Source organism: Nerophis lumbriciformis, linkage group LG34, assembly GCF_033978685.3.
Source record: "Nerophis lumbriciformis linkage group LG34, RoL_Nlum_v2.1, whole genome shotgun sequence".
Classification (NCBI taxonomy): Eukaryota; Metazoa; Chordata; class Actinopteri; order Syngnathiformes; family Syngnathidae; genus Nerophis; species Nerophis lumbriciformis.
In genome coordinates, this window is record NC_084581.2 from 9,653,755 (window position 1) to 9,677,500 (window position 23,746).

The window sequence follows — 23,746 nt, forward strand, 5'->3', positions numbered from 1 at the left end:
AATTCCCTCAGAGATAATTAAAAAAGGCTGCAGCAGGCTAGACTACTGCAATGGCTTTCTCACTGGGCTCTCGGAACGAGCTGTAAAGCACCTGCCAGTACATCCAGAATGCTGCTGCTCGAGTCCTGACTAGAACCAGGAAATATGACCCGGCCTGTCCCCACAATAATGTTTATGTTTCCTTTTGTTGCCGGGTTTAAAAAAATAAATGCATCCGCACGTTGGAGCGGCGTGGCTCGGTTGGTAGTGCGGCCGTGCCAGCAACTTCTGGGTACCAGGTTCGACCCCCGCTTCCACCATCCTAGTCCTTGCCCTTGTGTCCTTAAGAAAGATACTTTACCCACTTGCTCCCAGTGACACCCACACTGGTTTAAATGTAATTCGATAATGGGCTTTGAGTCACTAGAGAAAAGCGCTATATAAATATAATTCACTTCACTTCACGGTGTCATATTAAAATGACTCGTGTCCAGGCAGGACTGATCGATGAGTGAAAATGATGTAATACAATGCCAGGCCACATGTGGCGCTGTAAGCAGACACAGGACTCCCTCCATGTGTCAATTGTGAAATCACTAAAGTCCATGTCAGTTTACAAACAAGTTAAAGAAGGTCTGGAACAAATACAGACATGTTGTGGATTCCGGGCGTCAGAAGGGCCACAGACGTTTGGAACTAGTATGTTTCCAACTCTGGGAGGAAATTTGGGATGGAGCCGCTGCTGACTACCACCGCCAACAGCTATTGATTGATGTAGCAGCGATATAACAGATTGAAGATTCTTCATCCACTGAAACACCCCTGATTCTACAGCTTCCCTCGAATGTGCTAACGCCAGCAGTCCTCTCGGAGTGGGCAACTAAAGCAGAAATGTGCTTCTGGTAGGCCTAATCATACTCTAATCTTGGCAAGCTAACTGCTATACAAGCTACTTGGTACGCCACATCAGAGCTAGCTAACATGATGTAACCTTCAGTGTGTTAAGTTGTGATGCATAATCTTTGTGTTGGTGGGTTCTTCACATTTCCTGACAAAGTGTTTGCAGTGAGGCTATGAAACATTCTAAATAGTTTACTTTGTTTACTTAGACCAGGGGTCGGCAACCCGCGGCTCTAGAGACGCATGCGGCTCTTTAGCGCCGCCCTAGTGGCTCTCTGGAGCTTTTTTAAAAATGTATGAAAAATGGCAAAAGATGAGGGGGAAAAAAATAATAATTTTGTTTTAATATGGTTTCTGTAGGAGGACAAACATGACACAAGCCTCCTTAATTGTTACAAAGCACACTGTTTATATTAAACATGCTTCGCTGATTTGAGTATTTGGCGAGCGCCGCTTTGTCCTACTAATTTTGGCGGTCCTTGAACTCACTGTAGTTTGTTTACATGTATAACTTTCTCCGACTTTCTAGGACGTGTTTTATGCCACTTCTTTTTCTGTCTCATTTTGTCCACCAAACTTTTAACGTTGTGCATGAAAGGTGAGTTTTGTTGATGTTATTGACTTGTGTGGAGTGCTAATCAGACATATTTGGTCACTGCATGACTGCAAGCTAATCGATGCTAACATGCTATTTAGGCTAGCTATATGTACATATTGCATCATTATGCCTCATTTGTAGCTATATTTGAGGTCATGTAGTTTCCTTTAAGTCCTCTTAATTCAATTTATATCTCATGACACACTATCTGTATGTATTATGGCTTTTAATTTTTTGCGGCTCCAGACAGATTTGTTTTTGTATTTTTGGTCCAATATGGCTCTTTCAACATTTTGGGTTGCCGACCCCTGACTTAGACACACAGAATTAAGAAAGAGTGTCAGAAGGAGGTGCAGAAAATTGGAAAATAAAGACATGGATGTGGGCTTGTTTTTAAAAACCTGCTCAGTGGCCTAGTGGTTAGAGTGTCCGCCCTGAGACTGGAAGGTCGTGAGTTCAAACCCCGGCCGAGTCATACCAAAGATTATAAAAATGGGACCCATTGCCTTACACTCAGCGTCAGGGGTTGGAAGTGGGGCTTAAATCACCAAAATGATTCCCGAGCGTGCCCACCACTGCTGCTCACTGCTCTCCTCACCTCCCAGGGGGTGAACATGAGGATGGATGAAATGCAGAGAATAATTTCACCACACCTAGTGTGTGTGTGACTATCGTTGGGACTTTAACTTTAACTTTATATGGATTAATATATGTAGTCTTTTATTGTTTGATACTGTATATGCACTACTTTAAGAAGAGGATATTGTCCGATAAAAAAATGTAAGGAAATCATTATCAATATTTATATCACACACACAATTCACCAACATCGCCTCGTTATCATTCCACATATTCAACAAAAGGTAAATACAACAATTACAATAATAAACGTCACTATTACATAATAGTACAGTATATAACAGTATAACACTGGTTTTTGCAGTAGTATATAGGGGCGGTATAGCTCGGTTGGTAGAGTGGCCGTGCCAGCAACTTGAGGGTTCCAGGTTTGATCCCCGCTTCCGCCATCCTAGTCACTGCCGTTGTGTCCTTGGGCAAGACACTTTACCCACCTGCTCCCAGTGCCACCCACACTGGTTTAAATGTAACTTAGATATTGGGTTTCACTATGTAAAAGCGCTTTGAGTCACTAGAGAAAAGCGCTATATAAATATAATTCACTTCAATTCACTTATACAATAACGCACGTGTTCTTCTGGTGGCCCGGGCTTGACGTTCTGGTAGTATTTAATATAATATGATAAGTGTATTATTATTATTATTGTGTATTTGTCTATACTGCATGTATTTTTGTTGCCATGGTGCTAACCGTAGTAAATACATCACAATAACAGCTTTGTTGTTTATCATTGTTGTTGTTGACAGCTGTTGCGTGCCTTCTCTCTTTTTTATGGTCACGTGATTAGATAGGGCGGGAAGGAGGCAAGGTCATAATTCTCAAGGACTACTGGCGGCTTTCTTGTTAAATAATGTAACCTAAACAACAAGGCGACGTTCTCAGACTTCCCCACTCTGGAGCCTGTTCTCAAAAACTCTCATTTCAGCCCACCCAGAACGCCGTTTACATGGAGATAAAAGGCTGAAACGGTACAAATCTTTACAGTTTCCACCTAAAAAAACGTTCCCGTGGGGACAGGCCCTTAGTTGAGCTAATGTTCCTGAAATCTACAGTATTCTTCTAGAAGATGTGAGACAGGCATCAACATTTGCACTGTTCAAATCCAATGTGCATATAACTACTGAAAGTATTTAATGTAAACTATTTGATATTACTTGAAATAATTTCTTGATTTTTCTTGATTTTCTTATTTTTATTTATGATTTTTGTCGCATTCTTGTAATTTTATGAATCTCTCAAGCACTTTCGTATGAATTGTGCTCTATTGATAATGATCTGTTGTATTAGTCTATTTTATGGGATCAACTCCACAACCGGAGGAAGGTTAGTTTGTAAGATTGACGGCTGGGTCCGCACGTTTGTCTACCGCTGGTGTCTCAAACTCAATTTACCCGGGGGTCGCTGAAGGTAGAGTCAGGATGAGGCTGGGCTACACAAAGTATTCACTTCAGAATCACATTTTAACCTTTTGATTACATGTGTTACTTCTACCAGCAGCTATGGAGACCCTGCGCTATATGGTTAGGGGTGGAAATTCCGATTTTTCCGAGTCCGATACCATTTTCAATGCTGCTAACCGATTTAATTCTTTATAGATTCTCTTAGCAATTCTTATTTGGAAAAAAGGATAACAAACAGGTTGATTAGCTTTAACTTTTTAGTTAAGAAGAAACATGAGTGAACAAACACAACAAAGAGGTCTAAAGAGGCCCACAGCCTTGATGGGGTGCCAGGGCTCAGAGGGTCCTCAGAATGTATACATTTTTTTAAATAACTATAGTATCACAATAAAAATTAATATTCTGCTGTATAAATAAAATAAATACAACAACAATGTTCAATAACAAATAATTTAAATATATGAGCTGAGCACCCTAAAACTTGTAAAACATTCAGTGACACATACAAGCAAGTCAAGTCCAATAAAACTGCATTGTGCAAGCTTGCAACCATCAACTGTAAAATACAAACAATTATTTTGATGGAAAATAAGCATTTCTGTTTTTTCAGGACGCATACGCGACCTTTCTGACTAATTACGATGTCTTCAGCTGTGGAGAACACTACTCAGACATAGAGGAGGTATGCAGCATCGGAGCCAATCAGACATGTTTTCGTCATGTAACGCATGAGAAGTATTAATTTCATGTTTACAGTTAATAATAGCAGGGTTTACAATGAGGCGCTAACATCATGCGCTAACATGATAGGCATTGTTAGTTGTGGCGCGGAATCACATAAGAGAATCAATAACAAAACTGACAAAGCATTCCCAGGAATCGAAACACTGGGAGCCGGTTCTTGACAAGAACAGTTTTTTGATTTTATATATATATATATATATATATATATATATATATATATATATATATATATATACATAAATAAATGGGTTATACTTGTATAGCGCTTTTCTACCTTCAAGGACACACATTCACACACTGATGGCGGGAGCTGCCATGCAAGGCGCTAACCAGCAGCCATCAGGAGCAAGGGGTGAAGTGTCTTGCCCAAGGACACAACGGACGTGACTAGGATGGTAGAAGGTGGGGATTGAACCCCAGTAACCAACAACACTCCGATTGCTGGCACGGCCACTCTACCAACTTCACCACGCCGTGTAAGTCATACCAAAGACTATAAAAATGGGACCCATTACCTCCCTGCTTGGCACTCAGCATCAAGGGTTGGAATTGGGGGTTAAATCACCAAAATGATTCCCGGGCGCGGCCACCGCTGCTGCCCACTGCTCCCCTCACCTCCCAGGGGGTGATCAAGGGTGATGGGTCAAATGCAGAGAATAATTTCGCCACACCTAGTGTGTGTGTGACAATCATTGGTACTTTAACTTTAACTTTAAGGACATATTGTCATGGCTGTCTTGAGTTTCCAATAATTTCCACAACTCTTATTTTTTTGTGATAGAGTGATTGAAGCACATACTTGTTGGTCACAAAAAACATTCATGAAGTTTGGTTCTTTTATGAATTTATTATTGTGGCCAAACAGCTCAATTTGTTGGTTTTCTGACATGGACTTGTTTTTTTTCAGCATTGTCCACACGTTTAAGTCAGGACTTTGGGAAGGCCATTCTAAAACCTTAATTCTAGCCTGATTTAGCCATTCCTTTACCACTTTTGACGTGTGTTTGGGGTCATATTGTCCTGTTGGAAAACCCAACTGCGCCCAAGACCCAACCTCTGGACTGATAATTTTAGGTTGTCCTGAAGAATTTGGAGGTAATCCTTCTTTTTCGTTGTCCCATTTACTCTCTGTAAAGCACCAGTTTCATTGGCAGCAAAACAGGCCCAGCACATAATACTACCCCTACCATGCTTGACGGTAGGGATGGTGTTCCTGTGATTAAAGGCCTCACCTTTTCTCCTCCAAACATATTGCTGGGTATTGTGGCCAAACAGCTTAATTTGTGTTTCATCTGATATCACATGGACAAAGATAAGACCTTCTGGAGGAAAGTTCTGTGGTCACATGAAACACACATTGAGCTGTTTGGCCACAATACTCACCAATATGTTTGGAGGAGAAAAGGTGAAGCCTTTAATCCCAGGAACACCAATTCCTACCGTCAAGCATGGTGGTGGTAGTATTATGCTCTGGGCTCGTTTTGCTGCCAATGGAACTGTTGCAACTGGGACAACGAAAAAAGAGGATTACCTCCAAATTCTTCAGGACAACCTAAAATATCAGCCCGGAGGTTGGGTCTTGGGCGCAGTTGGGTGTTTCAACAGGACAATGACCCCAAACACACGTCAAAAGTGGTAAAAGAATGGCTAAATCAGGCTAGAATTAAGGTTTTAGAAAGGCCTTCCCAAAGTCCTGACTTAATGTGTGGACAATGCTGAAGAAACAAGTCCATGTCAGAAAACCAACAAATTTAGCTGACCTGCACCAATTTTGTCAAGAGGAGTGGTCAAAAATTCAACCAGAAGCTTGCCAGAAGCTTGTAGATGGCTACCAAAAGCGCCTTATTGCAGTGAAACTTGCCAAGGGACATGTAACCAAATATTAACATTGCTGTATGTATACTTTTGACCCAGCAGATTTGGTCACATTTTCAGTAGACCCATAATAAATTCATAAAAGAACCAAACTTCATGAATGTTTTTGTGACCAACAAGTATGTGCTCCAATCACTCTATCACAAAAAATAAGAGTTGTAGAAATTATTGGAAACCTAAGACAGCCATGACATTATGTTCTTTACAAGTGTATGTAAACTTTTGACCACGACTGTATATATATGTATATACTGTATATATATTGTAGGTCTTAAGTTATTAACAATGTAAAATTTTATGTAAAAAATTTACATTTTGACATCGTTGAATTCTCCCGGAGATGGATACTTGAGCTTGCCTATAGGAAGTAGCTGTTTGTGTTGCCCAATGTGTGTTTATTGTGCAGCCATGTTTGTGTCTGCATTGTGCATCATTGTAGTTAGTGTTCTTTCTAGTGCTGGGAATTAAAAAAGTTTTAGTCCGATTAATCACACTATTGAATTTGGATTAATGACGATTAATCACAGTTGCTTGTTTGTGGTGCTTTTGTTGATTGCGACGGGTATACTCCACCAGCGTTGTTTGTCGTCCACTGCTTGTTGTCATTATACTAGTAGAGTTCTGCCTCAAAAACGGGTTTTGTTGTGCTTCAATAAGAGAATTCATCGCTGCAATATGTGCTATTTATTTTGGTTTTTAGAGAACCAGTAGGAGTCTCCTCAGTCATCTTTATACTGACGTATGCATTTGCCTAATCACTGACCGTATAACAAACCGTGCCGGCTTTCAAGTTAACCATATGCAGTTAAGGTAAAGGAGCATGTGCGTTCAAAATAAAGTGCGTGATTACTCTGCGTTTGTACATGATTAATGCAATATTTTTTTGTGATTAACAACATGCATCAACATGTTTAATTTGAAAGTCCCAATCCTTTGCAGCGGGATTCAAAATTGGCATGATACATTAAACTATAGACCGCCCAGAGTGCGCAGGCTGCAATTACATTAAACTATGAAGTTAAAGGGGGACTGTACTTTTTTGCCCATCATTCACAATGATTGCACACATAAATTGTAAAAAACTGCTAGCAAAAGGTGGCTAACAATGCAGGTAATGGGGAGTCATCTATTCTGCCTTAAAGCCCTCTAAAAAACATCTAAAAATCGCCAACAATATTCCATTTACATGCTGTGACATGCATGTTAACCGAGCTATGGCAACATTGTTATTTAAAGAGCTAACACAGAAGAAGTACTTTTCTGACGTAGTGACACAGGCCTTGCTCCTCACAATTCTATAGGACAACAATCTATACTGAGTGAGACGCAAATACAATCATATAAACTAATCTGTTAAGTATTAGCCCACGTCTCATGTTTTCTTTGTACTCGGCTAGCTCATCTGTGTATATAGCTGTGATATCAAGCATTACGTTCACAATGTATCAGAATCAATATCATGGTGGTTTAATCGATGGACAGTTGACCATCTGGTCCAGCTGGCTGGTGTGTCTTTCCAGTAGATTTTGGTTTGGTAGAAATACGTTTCTACCATGTCAGAGTTTGTTAGCGCAAGCAGTTATTCAATCGTTGTGATGCCGTCTGTTGGAGCAGTGTTCTTTATTGCCAGATAGACGATGGTCACACTGTGGGCCATTCAGTGCGGCAGAATCACTCATTTTCTGTTGGCAGATTTGGCAAGCTCTACATTTCCACCGTCAAGTCATGCGTGTCCTGACCCTCTCTGCCTCCGTTTGCTCCTATGTTTCACCTGCTCTTCTTGCCTGCACCGCTTCCATACCCAGTAGCTCATCCTCTCTATATTCAGACTCAAAAAGATATGGTTCTGGATTATCAAGTAAGTAGAGGGACATAAAATATGTCAGTCCACGTGTGTGAGACCAAAGCTCTGCAACAACTTGGTAATGGTTTTGAACTTTTTTGGTAAAGAAACCAAAATACAAAGCTCTCAAGTTACTTGTCAATATACGTTCTCATCCTCAACTTGGCTGTGAGTAGCGGCAGAAAGGACAAGTTTGCAGGTTCAAGTGATGGGAATAAGCTTTCCTCGCAGGGTCTTCGGAACCAGCTGAGGTGGCTGGTACCTTTTGGACGTGTCCTTGGAGGTAAATTGGTAGGAAATATTGGGGTAGTCCAACTACAATCTGGGGGTCTTAGGAACAAAACATTGAAACTGGGGTTGGTGGCTTCAAACTCAGGAGTCTGAGATCCCTGCTTAAGCTGCTGCTTCGATGAACCCAGATAATTGGAAGACTACAGATTTGTGTCAAGGTCTTCCCGAGCCGTCTATCTCTTCACCAAGACCAAACCATTAACTTGATTGTGGTGCAGGATCAGACATGAACGTCTTGATGAAAAGTCAACTCTTCCACGAAGATGTGCTGACTTGGTTTGTCCCAAACTAGGTCAAACTTGCACTCGGTGAGAAGTTTGGCATTGGAACGCCGTAAACACACATCCTTACAATATTTTCCCATTTGTCTGGAAGTGCAAGTAGTTCTGCTCTTAATTAATTAGTTTTGGAAACAAAACACCTCCTCCTCCCCCTCAAGGCTTCATTAGTTGGGAATGAGTTGAGGAGGTACAGTAGGATTCATCGGCGCAGAGTTAAGTGACTGCAGATCTAATACAACCTTTCTTTGGGGGGCTTTGGTATCTGCAGGTCTTCTTTAATGCGATTCAGCAAGGTGACAATAATGTGGCCTTTGTGTTTTACCTGCCGACAATAGGCAAAACGCAGGGATATCATTGTGAGGTGCAAACGGATGATGTAATGCTGCAATTTGTCACATGGGGTGTTGTCGTATTTTGTGAGTATTTTTCATAATTTTAAAGCTCAGCAGAGACGTCTGCCTAGTGGTCGTCTTTTTACTGCAATGCAGCCCGTCAAAGCGTTTCTTTTTTGTCTGCGTGTTAAATACTGGAGGGAAAGCACTTAATATGCGCCATAAGCGAGCAGCAGAATCCACTGAGGCGTCCTGATTTAAAAGTGATCCATCAGTGCCGTTTGGGGGGGTGGCCCCGAACGAGACGAGACACGCTACAGAGAGAGTTTAAGCCGGTTTGGGCCGTGCGACGACAATCTCATTACGGAGACTAAGAGTGTGTAATATTCTTTGGGGGTTTTTTATCTCCTTTGTTTCTTTGTCAGCGCTGTTTGGCTCTCTGGCAAATATGCAAAGGCGGCATTTCCTCTTGTGCTGTAATTAGCAGTCAATGTGCAAAACATGAAAAATTGGATTTAATAAGTTTGGTATTCACAACAAATTAATAACCACCCAGCCAATGCACACACACACACACACACACACACACACACACACACACACACACACACTAACACACTGCTCCTCTGCTGCACATGTATTCAATCTCTCACATTTTAATGACTGAACTTCAAAGTCGGGCGAGAAGGTTGAGTTTTATAGAAATGAGGCATTTTTCAAGCTACCATTCTGGGTTTTCCAAAAGGATAGAAAGATAACTTTATTTATCAGCTAAAGGCCAACATGAGACATAACACCACCTTTCCTAGAGTGCCTTTCAAAACAAAAGTCCAATAATATACATGCGGACGTTACGTAACAGACCTTCGCCAAGGTCAAAAATAACTGTTTGTTTGACTACTTCCTGCTTCATTAGGATTCTGGGATGGGGTGAACACAGTAAAATTAAATTCCTGTATTTCCGCACCTTTATCCAGATCCAGGAGAGTTTTTTTTAATCCTAAGCATAGATCTCTCCTGTGGGTGGCCACACGCCTTTGGCATGCGCTCGTCAACAACAACAAAAATAAAAGCCAATCAAAGCCAATATTTAATTTGGTGTTTTACAAAGTTTAACTTCTAATTGTGACAAATATTGACCTTTATTTATTTCCGGGTAAATCTGTTTACTTAAACCACTAATGGTAAAATAAGCCAGCTAGTGGTTTGGTTTGAAAAATGTCACTTTAAGCAAGTTGCAAACAGCCCGTTTAAAAAGGCTGAGTTTATTTAGTCTGTGGCCCATTGGCCCATTTTCACTTTGGTCCCTGGAGGCAAAAAGTTTAGGCGCCCGTGATCTAGATAGTAAAGTTTGATCGTCGTCTCAGCGCTTTGCAGAGTTGAATCCGACCCCTGCCAGGCAGATGCAAGGTCCTCACTAAACTATCCAATCTCTGCTTGTTTATTTGATAATCTGAGTGTTGTAGCCTTTTTAAATCAGAAAGCATTGAAAATGAAGTCTTTATTTGTGTGTTTATTAGCTGTGCTCTTGCTAGCATACATGTAGAACACACTAGCAGATAAAAAAATGTTGCTCGTTGACTAGAAAGGGCTTAGGATTTTTGGCTAAAGCATCCCACAATGCATTGCCAGAAGCCATATTGAAAGGCTAGCGTCATCATTCACGATAGCCCTACACATACAGTAGGAAGGGGATTCATATGGCCCCATTCGTCACGGTTTACCTGACACATGAAACGTGACAAATTGGGGGGGATACACTATCCACTTTACCCACCAGACAGCAGTAAAGTGTTGAATATCTTAAAATGTGTTTTGTGGCAATTCCAAATTTGACCACAGCGTCAGTTGCTATGCAGAATGGTGCTTTTCATAATTTTCAGCAGACTGCATTGCAAAATGATTAACCCTCCCTCTTCCTCTCACGCAAGATCTACCCAAGAAAGGGGTAATATTTCTGAACCATTTAGTAGAAAATAACATTGCACCGGCTGTGATACGATGGCGAAATACTCCTAGTCATTAGATGAGAAGTCCCTTTGTCATTAAAAGGAGCAAACAGCTGTAATTGGATGCAAGGATATGTCTGAGTGGACCAGAGACCATGATATCTTCCCCTATGTCTTATACTCTGATTTTGGGAACTATTAAATTGTTCAACCTAGCCTATTTTACACTTTCAAGGACTTTCAAAATTATACGAATGAAGATAACTATGACGGCTTTGTTTGTGGGTGGGTTCGTGACATTTTTGTTTATCTGTGTAAACCCAGTGGACATTGTCAATCAATCAATTAATCAATCAATGTTTACTTATATAGCCCTAAATCACAAGCGTCTCAAAGGGCTGCACAAGCCACAACGACATTGTGTTGTCAAGGCTAGAGTAATGCACTCTCAGAAATGATCTGACCCAAGTTTGACACCCTGGATAATCACAGATAACCAGTCTAATGTCATCTCAGCACACTGTGACTGTAAGGCAGGATTGGGAGAATGTTGTTCTCATGATGCTTCAGTTTTTTTTTTCTATGGAGGCTACAGTCTGTATGAGAGAAGTAAATACCATTTTCTTAATGAATACAACTACTATCAAAGTTCTTCCACCAAACACGTCAACTTAATGCGATGTGGGGCTGTCATTTATTTTACATTAATTTCTACCTACAAAATGTTCTCAATTACCTGAAAAGAAATGATTCGAACAAACACAAAGTTGTCAGCATGTCACATCTCTGTTGATTGTAACAATCAATGCTCGCCTTCGCCGTTAACTATTCTTTTCAGCCGCTTCCATTTGTCCAGAAATACGCTTAGGAATGCGATAAAAGCTAGTACCTCTCTCACCTCGATTGTGGCAGTTGACAATGGCACACGTCGTCGGCATCATTAGTATCACTACATGAACGATCAGCATCAATGGGCATGAAACAAAGGAAGCCTTCTAATATGGCCAACGGCAATGCATTGTGGGAAATATAGAAAAATCTGATCCCCTATATAGGCAAAACTTAATGAATAATACTCAACTATGAATATTCTTTGTTTGATTCAGTCCTACTTTGCTTCATAAAAAAAGATTTAGAGTGAATTGTATCTTGCATGTATACAGTTAGGGCCTTATTACTAAAATCTAAATACCACGTGCTTATTTAAAAGAGGATTTTGCGTGCATACTGTCAGGATCTGCTGTTGGTCTTGAACCCCAAGATGCAGAGATGGCTGGTTGTAGCGCAAGAAAACATGACTTTAATATGGAAGTAGAATTGTCTCACATCAACTTATATATATCAATATGATAATAATACATATGCATATATTAATAAATATACAAATACAAATGTGATATACAAATAAATAAATCATTTATATAAATAAACGCATATTTGATTTAAAAATATATACAAATAAAATTTATAAATATAAAAATGTGACATACAAATAAATCAAGAATTTGTATAAATAAACGTGTATTTGTAAATATATTTTTTAGATTTGAATATAAATATGCTTGATTTTGTATTTGTATTTGTATTGAATTTGCATATGTGGATCGCTTTTTTGCCTTTGTGTCGATGAGACATTCCTCCCACAAACCAGATGCACAGAGCGGTCTCGGTCACAGAGCATTATATGCATTATATGCAAAATGCCCGGAGTTTCTGCACAAACACAATCCACGTCTTTACTGAGAGAACGCACAATGGGCCTGGGCTTGCTAACGTTAGCGTTGTATTAGCTAATGCTAATTCATCCAGTTAATTTGAAAGACCGTGCTAGCTGCTTATTTTGTTGTATCAATGCCGTTTAATGACCTTGTCCCGATATAGATATTGATCTCTCATCAGTGCAATGTGTGTCAAATCATCATCATATATCAATCATCATATAGCATCCCTAGTGTGCCTCTGATTGGTTCGCCAGTGTCTGACCATGTCTATGACCGAGACCGCTCTGGCTGCAGTGCCCTCTGCTGGTTGTTCAGGGGAGTGTGTAGGTCACATTTATTTGTGCATCTGGTTTGTGGGAGGAATGTCGCATCGACACATAAGCAAAAAAGCGATCCACATATGCAAATTCAATACAAATACAAATACAAAATCAAGCATATTTATATTCAAATCTCAAAAATATATTTACAAATACACGTTTATTTATACAAATTCTTGATTTATTTGTATGTCACATTTTTATATTTATAAATTGTATTTGTATATATTTTTAAATCTCAAAAATATATCTACAAATAGGCGTTTATTTATATAAATTATTTATTTATTTGTATATCCCATTTGTATTTGTATATTTATTAATACATGCATATGTATTAATATCATATTGATATATATAAGTTGATGTGAGACCATTCTACTTCCATACTTTAATGTCAAAAGGAAATGCAGGAAAAACAGGAACCAGGAAACAGGAAAACAGGCATCAGGAAACAAACACCAACCAAGGAAACACAACCTGACGTAAATGTGACAGATCGTCACACATACGGGGCTTTTACCATGGAGACAGTTGATCATTTTATGCACATTTATGTTATCATGCTCCTCCTACCTGCGTGCAATGTGTTGAACCCTCGGCACATACCTATAATCTGTAAGACCTTTTCTGAATCAAAATCTAGACAACAGAAACATATGCACACCGACACCTAATTCCTCTTGCAAGGCTGTGGATTGCATCACCAGCGCATTTGTGTGACTGGAATGACTCAAACACAAGAAAATGCACAATGAAAGATGTCTCTTCATGCAGGAGATATATTATAGAAATATATGTCCAAAATAAAAAAAAACTAACATGTAAAAAAAAAAACGCCAGCAGACACCAAAATGCATCAATTGAAACAGCCCTTCAAGTCATCCAGTAGCTATCAAATTATAAAAGGAAATTGCTGGATAGACATGCCATAGATATGCCTAATATTTATTGATTTGTGACCAACTTAAATGTTGACACACACACGTAGGATGGAGGATTCTTGTCCGTCCATCGTCTTGTCTGGGCAGCGTGAGCACTGATCCTGCAGCCCTGTGTGGAACTGTCAGTTTGCATGTCCTTCTAACAAGTGCTAAATACAATGCTAAATAGTGCTCGCAAAATGGTGATGATTGTTAATAAATCACATTGCACGTGCTGAATAATTATACTTGCATCATCTCCTCCCAGTATTGTGGGGTTTTGATGATCAACATTTAGTTTGCATATTAATGAAGGGGACAAGCGGTAGAAAATGGATGGATGGATGAAGACAGAGACGCAAAATGGATTGCACGCCTTATACTGATCACTTAACAGACACAATCCCCTTTGCACACGTTTAGTAGATCAGCTTTGCGTGTGCTGTCAGCTTTGCACGTGTTTTAGTACACGCAAACCTTTAATAAATCAGGCCCTTTAAATTTCCTGGGGACGCAACTGACACCGATTCGGCGGAATGGCCTGGAAATATAGGGAAAGACAACTTCCTCGAACAGGTTAGGGCACTTGTAAAATGGGTCTCTGACTTTTAGGAGCACACCAGAAGTGGCTCCAAAGGAATCGAGGCCTAATTACTTTTACTGGAAAAACGCCATGGAAAGGACTAATATCCCAATGTACGCCAAAAAGGACCATCTTTTTTAAAGGTCTCAAAGGACCCCAAAACAGACTTACTCCTAAACGTTGTGGTGCCCCAATTGGGCTCCAGCCTTGCCCCACCCCCTGACAATTAGGTACATTTTGGACCTTTTTGTGCACCCAATGTGCAATTGGGATTATTTGGGTAATTCTGGAACCTTCACTGACGACTCAAGAGACTAAAATGGTCCAATTTGAACTTAGTAAATACAAATTACCTTATCACTGTCTAACCTTACAGTAGGATTCAGATTTGTTGTGATATTATGTGTCCTATTTAATTCTGCGGGCGAAAAAAAAAAATCTTGAGAAGACGAAAATGCTTTTTTAACCTCTCTTATCCGTTTGACATTAGGATTTCTTGTAGGTCTCTGGAGAAAATCCTGTTACTCGCCTCAACCTTTCCCCGAAGTCAAGTTGGTTTTGCCGTCATCAGCTTCCATCAAGGTGAGCTTCCTCCATCGCCCTCGTGCAGAGCTCCACCGGCACCCGCCACAAACCACCCGCCGCCTGTTTCTCACTCGCCGCCTCGCGTTGCGTCATGTTCCGATCAGAGCCACAACAAGAGCACGGAGAGAAGCTCATGCCTGAAGCAAACGCTGCCGAACTTTGCATCAGAACTTTCTTTTTTCAAAGGCAGGGTGTGTCTAAAAGTTGCTGAAAGGCAAAGCCTCTTACAAGAATAGATAGCGTTCTAAGTAGGCGGAGCAAAGCGTCGCTATAAGTGGATGAATAGAAGTGCTCTTGTACTCCCCCATGAGGACGGACGTGGGCTCTCCTGAGCACGGAGTTCATTAATGAATTATAAATGAGGCCTCCAGCTCCTTCACAGACATGTGAGGCTCGTGAGACGCTCACTGTGCTTCCTGTCTTCCAGTAAAGAGGCGCTCGGTATCGCGTGACCCGGACGGCTGGAAACCATGTGACGCGCCAGCACCACGAGTCCAGACCGACGGCAATTACTAACTGTAATCCTGGCGACAATTCGCACCATCACAACCTTTTTCTTTAAGAGCTAAAAAGCAGTAATTTCCCCCAAAATTAGACACACTATAAAATTCTAAGGCTTTATGGATCAAACGCAGACGTTGGCCGAGAAAAACATTTTCCCTGCTTTCGTCCTTCAAAGATGTCATGAATTCTTCCTTGTTCCATGCACGCCATGGTGGAAAATGGAAAAACAACAAACAAAATCTCCATAGTTGGTTCCTTAAAGCAGTGTTTTTCAACCACTGTGCCGCGGCACACTAGTGTGCCGTGAGATACAGACTGGTGTGCCGTGGAAGATTATCCAATTACACCTATTTTCGGTTAAAAATATTTTTTTGCAAACCAGTAATTATAGTCTGCAAATGATGTGTTGTTGTTGAGTGTCGGTGCTGTCTAGAAGGCGGCAGAGTAACCGTGTAATACTCTTCCATATCAGTAGGTGGCAGCCGGTAGCTAATTGCTCTGTAAATGTCGAAAACAGCAGGAGTCAGCGTGCAGGTAAAAAGATATCTAATGCTTAAACCAAAAATAAACAAAAGGTGAGTGCCTTTAAGAAAAGGCATTGAAGTTTAAGGATGGCTATGCAGAATGAAACTAAAACTGAACTGGCTACAAAGTAAACAAAAACAGAATGCTGGACGACAGCAAAGACTCACGGTGGAGCAAAGACGGCGTCCACAAAGTACACCCGAACATGACATGACAATCAAATATGTCCCCACAAAGAAGGATAAAAACAACTGAAATATTCTTGATTGCTAAAGCAAAGTAGATGCGGGAAATATCGCTCAAAGGAAGACATGAAACTGCTACAGGAAAATACAGAAAAAGCCACCAAAATAGGAGCGCAAGACAAGAACTAAAACACTACACACAGGAAAACAGCAAAAAACTCAAAATAAGTCACGGTGCGATGTGACAAGTCGTGACAGTACACCTACTTTGAGACAAGAGCTATAGTGATCCATGGTTGGTTATGGTATAAAGTCATATCCAACAATTGCGACAACGACTTTTTACTGTCAACTGAGTTTCGTTTTTTAACGATTTCTGCTGTTGGTGTGCCTCCGCATTTTTTTAATACAAAAAATGTGCCTTGGCTCAAAAAAGGTTGAAAAACACTGCCTTAAAGGCAGTGGTGTTCAGTCAAGGATAGCAAGGCCTTCTCTGCTGGCCTAACATAAATCCATCCATCCATTTTCTACCGCGTGTCCCTTTTGGAGTCGCGGGGGGTGCTGGAGCCTATCTCAGCTGCATTCGGGTGGTAAGCGGGGTACACCCTGGACAAGTCGCCACCTCATCGCAGGGCCAACACAGATAGACAAACAACATTAACACTCACATTCACACACTAGGGCCAATTTAGTGTTGCCAATCAACCTATCCCCAGGTGCATGTCTTTGGAGGTGGGAGGAAGCCGGAGTACCGGGAGGGAACCCACGCAGTCACGGGGAGAACATGCACACTCCACACAGAAAGATCCCGAGCCCGGGATCGAACTCAGAACCTTCTTATTGTGAGGCATGCGCACCAACCCCTGAATCACCGTGCTGCCCTTAACATAAATCATGATCATAAATTCATAAAAGTTTGAATTATTTTCCTTTAATATATAGTAGTATTCACCATATTATTTTCATGTCATATTATACTGCAGTGTTGCTTATTTGTACATTAGAGCTTTTATCCGATCAGAATTCAGCTAGCTTGTTGCCAGCGCTGGATGAATTCTGCCGCAGGGCAGCTGTGATAGCCAATCAGATCACCAGTTTTTGACAGTAGCCCATCTAGGTAGCCTTACGTTAAACGTGACTACTCACGTGTCACTCCCAAGTGAGTATCCAATCACAAGTTGTGATTTGCAAAAACAGGAAGTGGCACTGGAGCCATACCTGGCGAGCAGAGAAATCACCGGTACTCATTGTTTTAACCCACAAAGAATCAATCAATCAATCAATCAATCCCCTTTTGTCAGGTTTGTCACTGACAGTTTAGTTATGTTTTGAGTTTTTCCTCTGTTTGTCTTTATTTCCTGTCGGCGCTCTTATTTTGGTTATTTCCTACTTGTCTCCCTGAGTGCTGTGTCCCCTCAGCTGTAGCTGATTGGCACCTGGCCACACCTGGTGTCAATCAGCAAGCTGCTATTTAAACCTGCCTTCTCCTCCAGTCATTGCTGGATTATTGTCGTTCCTACTTGTCGTGTCGTTGTTTGCTGTATGCTGTCGTTGCTAGCTGTGTGCGTTAAGCTTTCCCTGGATCCTGACTCCTGTTCCTGCTTCCTGGTTTCTGGTTCGTGTTTTCCTTTTCTTATTTTTGAACATTAAAACCATGTTTTCTTGTACCAAGCCTGCTGCCATCTCTGCATCTTGGGGTTCGTCAACAACACACCTTGACACTTTTATTGTCATTATCATAATAACACTTAAGTCATACATGTCAACGAGATTTTATTAGGGCAAAAAGAGGAGAGCAAAATGTTGATTAGGTGGGAGATATATATATATATATATATATATATATATATATATATATTTATACCGTATTTTTCGGAGTATAAGTCGCACCTGCCGAAAATGCATAATAAAGAAGGACAAAAATCTATATAAGTCGCACTGGAGTATAAGTCGCATTTTTTGGGGAAAGTTATTTGATAAAACCCAACACCAAGAAAAGACATTTGAAAGGCAATTTAAAATAAATAAAGTATAGTGAACAACAGGCTGAATAATGAGGCATAAATAACCAACTGAGAACGTGCCTGGTATGTTAACATAACATATTATGGTAAGAGTCATTCAAATAACTATAACATATAGAACATGCTATACGTTTACCAAACAATCTGTCACTCCTAATTGCTAAATCCGATAAAATCTTATACGTCTAGTCTCTTTCGTGAATTAGCTAAATAATATTATTTGATATTTTACGGTAATGTGTTAATAATTTCACACATAAGTCGTTCCTGAGCAGTGACATGCGGTGAGGTTCATGGCTGGTGAGGCACTGACTTCATCACAGTCAGATTTACAAACATATGAACCCTAAAGAATATCTTATTCACAATTTGATTGGCAGCAGTTAACGGGTTATGTTTAAAAGCTCATACCAGCATTCTTCCCTGCTTGACACTCAGCATCAAGGGTTGGAATTGGGGGTTAAATCACCAAAAATTATTCCCGGGCGCGGCACCGCTGCTGCCCACTGCTCCCCTCACCTCCCAGGGGGTGATCAAGGGATGGGTCAAATGCAGAGGACAAATTTCACCACACCTAGTGTGTGTGACAATCATTGGTACTTTAACTTAACTTTAACTTTATACATACAAACTGTAGCACACAAAAAAGTTAATTTAATTAAAAAAACGTTATTATGGTCTTACCTTTACTTATAAGTGCGGGAACAGTGGTGTTCGTGTTAGAGGAGTTGTGAATGAATGATATATGAAATCAGTGCTGCAGTCTGTAGGTGTACCTAATGTTGTGTCCCTGCAGTCGTTCACGGCTCCTCCGGCGCGAGCATTGTTGTTTTTGCACTTTTTGGCTTCTTATTAAGTGACTTTTTTGGGTGGATTTGGTCTTGCACGTGGAGGGTTTGGGTGTGGCCTTCGGTTGGTGTGGCGCTCCCGTCAGGGGGTGCATTCTGCGGCGGGGGTGCATTAACCGGCACCAGGAGGCGGGATTACTGCGAGCCTCACACAGTGCGTCTTCGCAGCAGTTTTATGATTGCTCAGCACAAGAAATACGTTACACACATACAGTTGTTGACAAAACACACTGTACATTATATACCTCAGCTAACTAAACTATGGAAATGTATAATATAGTTCATATAGCAATACGGTCTCACTGCACAGCAGGCCAGCAGTTAGCCGAGTCCGCAATCCATGTTGAGGCACAACTGAGTGACGTGCCTCAACTGGCTGCTGATCACCGCACCGTCTCTTCTCAGTAGTTGAACGGCAAATGTGAAAATTCAGCGATTTTGAATAAAAATTATCTAAAACTGGTGAAGTTAAAAGGAAAATAACTTTATAGTATAATCACTGAATACATATAACAATTTAATAAAAAAATGTTCTTATTACATTTTTTTTCTTTCTCACCTGCCTCCAGTGACCGCACGTCACTGCTCCTGAGTATAAGTCGCACCGCCGGCCAAACTATGAAAAAAACGGCAACTTATTGTCCGAAAAATATGGTATATATATATATATATATATATATATTTGCAAGGCCATTTTCAAGAAGGATATGACTATGGAAGCGAGCTAAGCTGTCCCGGTGGTGAAATGGTTTGCCCGCCACTTCCACTCGAATCAACGAGCGGTACCACTGGCTTATACGACTTCAGATGGATGCTACAAATTGTGAGTTCAAATATTTTATTTCTTTATTTATCTTTATTTTATTTTATTTTTTACAATTATTAGAATTTTGACAGTACCACATAAGATATGTTTTAGTTGCTGATGAGGGTTTATTGAGTCTTAAATGTGGCGAAAAATAGCCCGTTTTATATACTGTTGAGGTGATTCAATGACCAGTAGTGCGCCAGCCATGGTCATGTGGTGACATAAATGATGGTATGTAGAGAGGTTAGGTGGGAAACACACGGTTCGCCACTGCCTAAAGGGTCCTATTCTGCTCATTTCAGGTTTTTTTTTAATACACCATAATAAGTTCCTATTAATGAAATACTAAAGTTGTATACAGACTGTAAAAAAGGCAGTATAATTTATGATAAAAACTGGCAGCTATTTTAACATAATTTGTATTGTAAAAGTAAAGTGGTTTTGACAGTGTATTACTTTAAATTAAAAAACAATACCACCTGTATTTTTACAGTAATATTCTGGCGACAGAGCTGTTTACTGTACAATTTGCTGAATTATTTTACAATTCAGGGTAAATCTGTATTTTTCTCCTACTGGCTGACATGCTCGGCTTCCACAGTCCTCACCGGACCAAGCCTACTATGTTGATCAAGTGGTTAATCAATTAGTCAAGTGTTAAAGGTCGACGTGAAGTTGGTGTTCCAAAGGAACCTGGCAGTACAGACTTTCTTTCAACCAACCATTGAAAGGAAATACAGAAAATAATTGAGTATTTGTAATGTTTTTAAAAATATATATTGTATTTGTAATAATTAAATATAGATATTAAATAATTCTATAAAATGTATATAAATTACATCTGGAAAGTATTCACAGCACTTCAATATTTTCACATTTTGCTGTTACAGCTCTATTCCAAAGTGGAACAAATTCATGTTTGTCCTCAAAATTCTATCAAAAATACCCAACAATGGAAAAAGTTGTTTTGTAATTTTGCAATTTTTTTAGAAAAAAAACTGAACAAATTTGGGATCTGAGCCGAGACATTTGTGATTAAGAGCTATATGGGTTTCGCTCATTCCTCTTTGTAGCATCTCTCAATCTTTATCAGGTTGGATGGGAAGTGTTGGTTTTCATCCAGGATGTCTCTGTACATTGCTGCATTCATCTTTCCCTCTATCCTGACTAGTGTCCCAGTTCCCGCAGCTGAAAAACATCCCCACAGCATGATGCTGCCACCACCATGCTTCACTGTAGGGATGGTATTTGCCTGGTGATGAACAGTGCCTGGTTTCCTCCAAACATGACGCCTGGCAGAGAGTTTTGTTTTTTAATGGTCTGAGAGTTTTTCAGGTGCATTTTGGCAAACCATTAACGAAGTAATGGCCACTCTACCAGACAGGCCTGATTGGTGGATTGCTGCAGAGATGGTATTCCTTCTTCTATAAGGTTCTCCTCTCTCCACATAGAAATGCTGAAGCTCTGACAGAGTGACCATCAGGTTTTTGGTCACCTCCTCGACTAGACTAAGATGAATGTAGCAATGTACAGAGACATCCTGGATGAAAACCAACTCTTTCCATCCAACCTAATGGAGCTTGAGAGGTGCTGCAAAGAGGAATGGGCAAAGAGGAATGGGCCAGACTGGCCAAAGGAAGGTGTGCCAAGCTTGTGGCATTCTATTCAAAAAGATTTGAGGCTGTAATTTCTGCCAAAGGTGCATCAACTTAGTATTTTTTTATTACATTTTCAAAATTAAAAACAAAACTTTTTCACATTGTCATTGCGGGGTATTGTGTGTAGAAGTTTGAAAACAAAACTAAATTTAGTCCATTTTGGAATAAGGCTGTAACATAACAAAATGTGGAAAAAGTGAAACGCTGTGAATACCTTTCGGGTGCACTGTATATTCAATGTAAAACATAATATATGAGTGTGATATTTTTATGTAAATAATAAAATCAGTTAAATATATTATGAAAAATATATTTTTACTGTAGTTTTTACCAATCAGCAAGTGGAACAAAAGGTACATATTATTAATGAATTTAATATGATATTAAGTACATACAATCATGAGAAATGTATATTAAATAATACATCAAAATATGTATTCACCAAAATAGTTAGTTTAATAAATATATTAAGTATTAGATATATTTAACAAAAAGTAGCTGAACAAATTTAAAAAAAAATATGTTTGAATATTTGAATCAGACTTAGAACTAAATTCAAAACGTTTCTCAAATTGTATTTCAATTTCATAAATTTGAATCAAATTGAAATTGAGTTCGTCAACAGGAGGTAGAATTGCAATTCCAATTAATAACTGTGATGCATTCCAGAATGCATTCCAGTGGACATATTTTATAGATGATTTAACTTGAAATTTAAAAATGTATACATTTCCCAGAATGCTTTTACTTCCTTCAATTACAGTAGTACCTTGGGATGCAAGTTTAATTAGTTTTGTGATGCAGCTTGTACCTTGAAAAACGTTTGAGGGACAGTGTTTCCCATTTGAATCGGTGATTGGTCCCCCAAGACATCACAATTTGAACATGTAAAATGCCTTTTAAAAAGAAAAACAAACTTCAAGATAAGAAATGTTGTATAAAAACAGCACAATTTATTGTCTTGCAAACAACTACAGAAGTTTTATGAAGTAACAGAAGTAACAGAATAATAATGTAGAGTATTTAACTACGGTATCTCCTTCCAGCTGCTTCTCCGCCAAACACACCATCAGCAGCTTCTCCATATTTTCAGGGCTAAATGTCCACCATTTAGACGTTAATTTAATGTCCTTGCCTGGCATTATCGACTAATTCTGCTTCAGTATGGTGCAGACTAACAGTGCTACACTCCAACTGCTTCACCAAGTTAGCTCACTAGACTCATGTTTTTGATGATTTCTTTCTTTAAATCAATGATTATCCTCCACTTCTTCTTCTCAGCGCTGTCCTTCACACTCACGTTCTTCCTTCCCATGACTGAAAGTTATGTCCATCTCTAGCTATCGTCACGTCGGGGTCGCATGGTCTTGCAATGGTCGTTTCCCCGAGATGCAGAAGGATGCCAGGAAGCAATGTGCAGGTAAGAATGTGATTTATTCCAATAACAAGGCAAAAATACGAAAAAAGGAAAACGTGCGGATGGCACGAGAAGCTACGGAAAAGCTTAGCAATAAGACTAGCCAACAGTAGAGCAAGAAGCTAGTAATTCTAAACTCATATCAAAATAAACACCAACGTAAGACTGCCAAGCAGAGTGTGGCGTGAGGCAGGAATAAATAGCTCTCTGATTAGTGACTGGGAGCAGGTGAGCGTCCCGACCAAGTGACAAAAATCAGCACCCATTGCAACAAAGAAAACAAATGAGGGTGCTGAAACAGAAATAAACAACTAAGAAATACCAAACCAAACATGTGCCACGCAACGGATCATGACAGCTATAAGCTAATGCTTACGAGTAAGACCTAGCGTTTTGGCCGGATTTGACAAAGTTCACTGTGACGTTATCTACACCAAGTGGTATGGAGGCTAGTAAGCCAAATTTTTGCTCGTAACTTAAAGCATAACATTTAGCTGTGAAACAGACAGCTCATATCCTGAAAAACCGGTACCCCTATATACCACTGTATTGAAAAAGGAGGGTTTAATTTGAGCATTTGTAACATATTTTTCATATTTCAGTTCAGTTCAGTTCAATTTCAGTTTATTTCGACCATGCATACGATACAATGTAATACATTACATATTTCCAGTTGTTTCATTACAGCACGTCCGAAAAGGAGTAGGAAGAAGCAGAGCTTATTTATTCCTACCCCTTTTCATTCCGTAGCAATGTTATCCCATTTCTTTGTTCTCTGTAACAGAACCAATGCAACCAATATTTAAAACAACA

At 39.8% G+C, this 23,746-nt stretch overlaps 1 protein-coding gene across 1 annotated transcript in view; it reads left to right on the top strand.

Annotated features, from left to right (window-relative positions):
- Positions 1 to 23,746, top strand: part of LOC133576139 (uncharacterized) — a 164,631-nt gene that overhangs the window by 87,147 nt on the left and 53,738 nt on the right. The window contains exon 4 of the mRNA XM_061929151.1: positions 22,857 to 22,936. Coding sequence (XP_061785135.1) covers positions 22,857 to 22,936 — 80 coding nt within the window. The remainder of the gene's footprint in view (positions 1 to 22,856; positions 22,937 to 23,746) is intronic.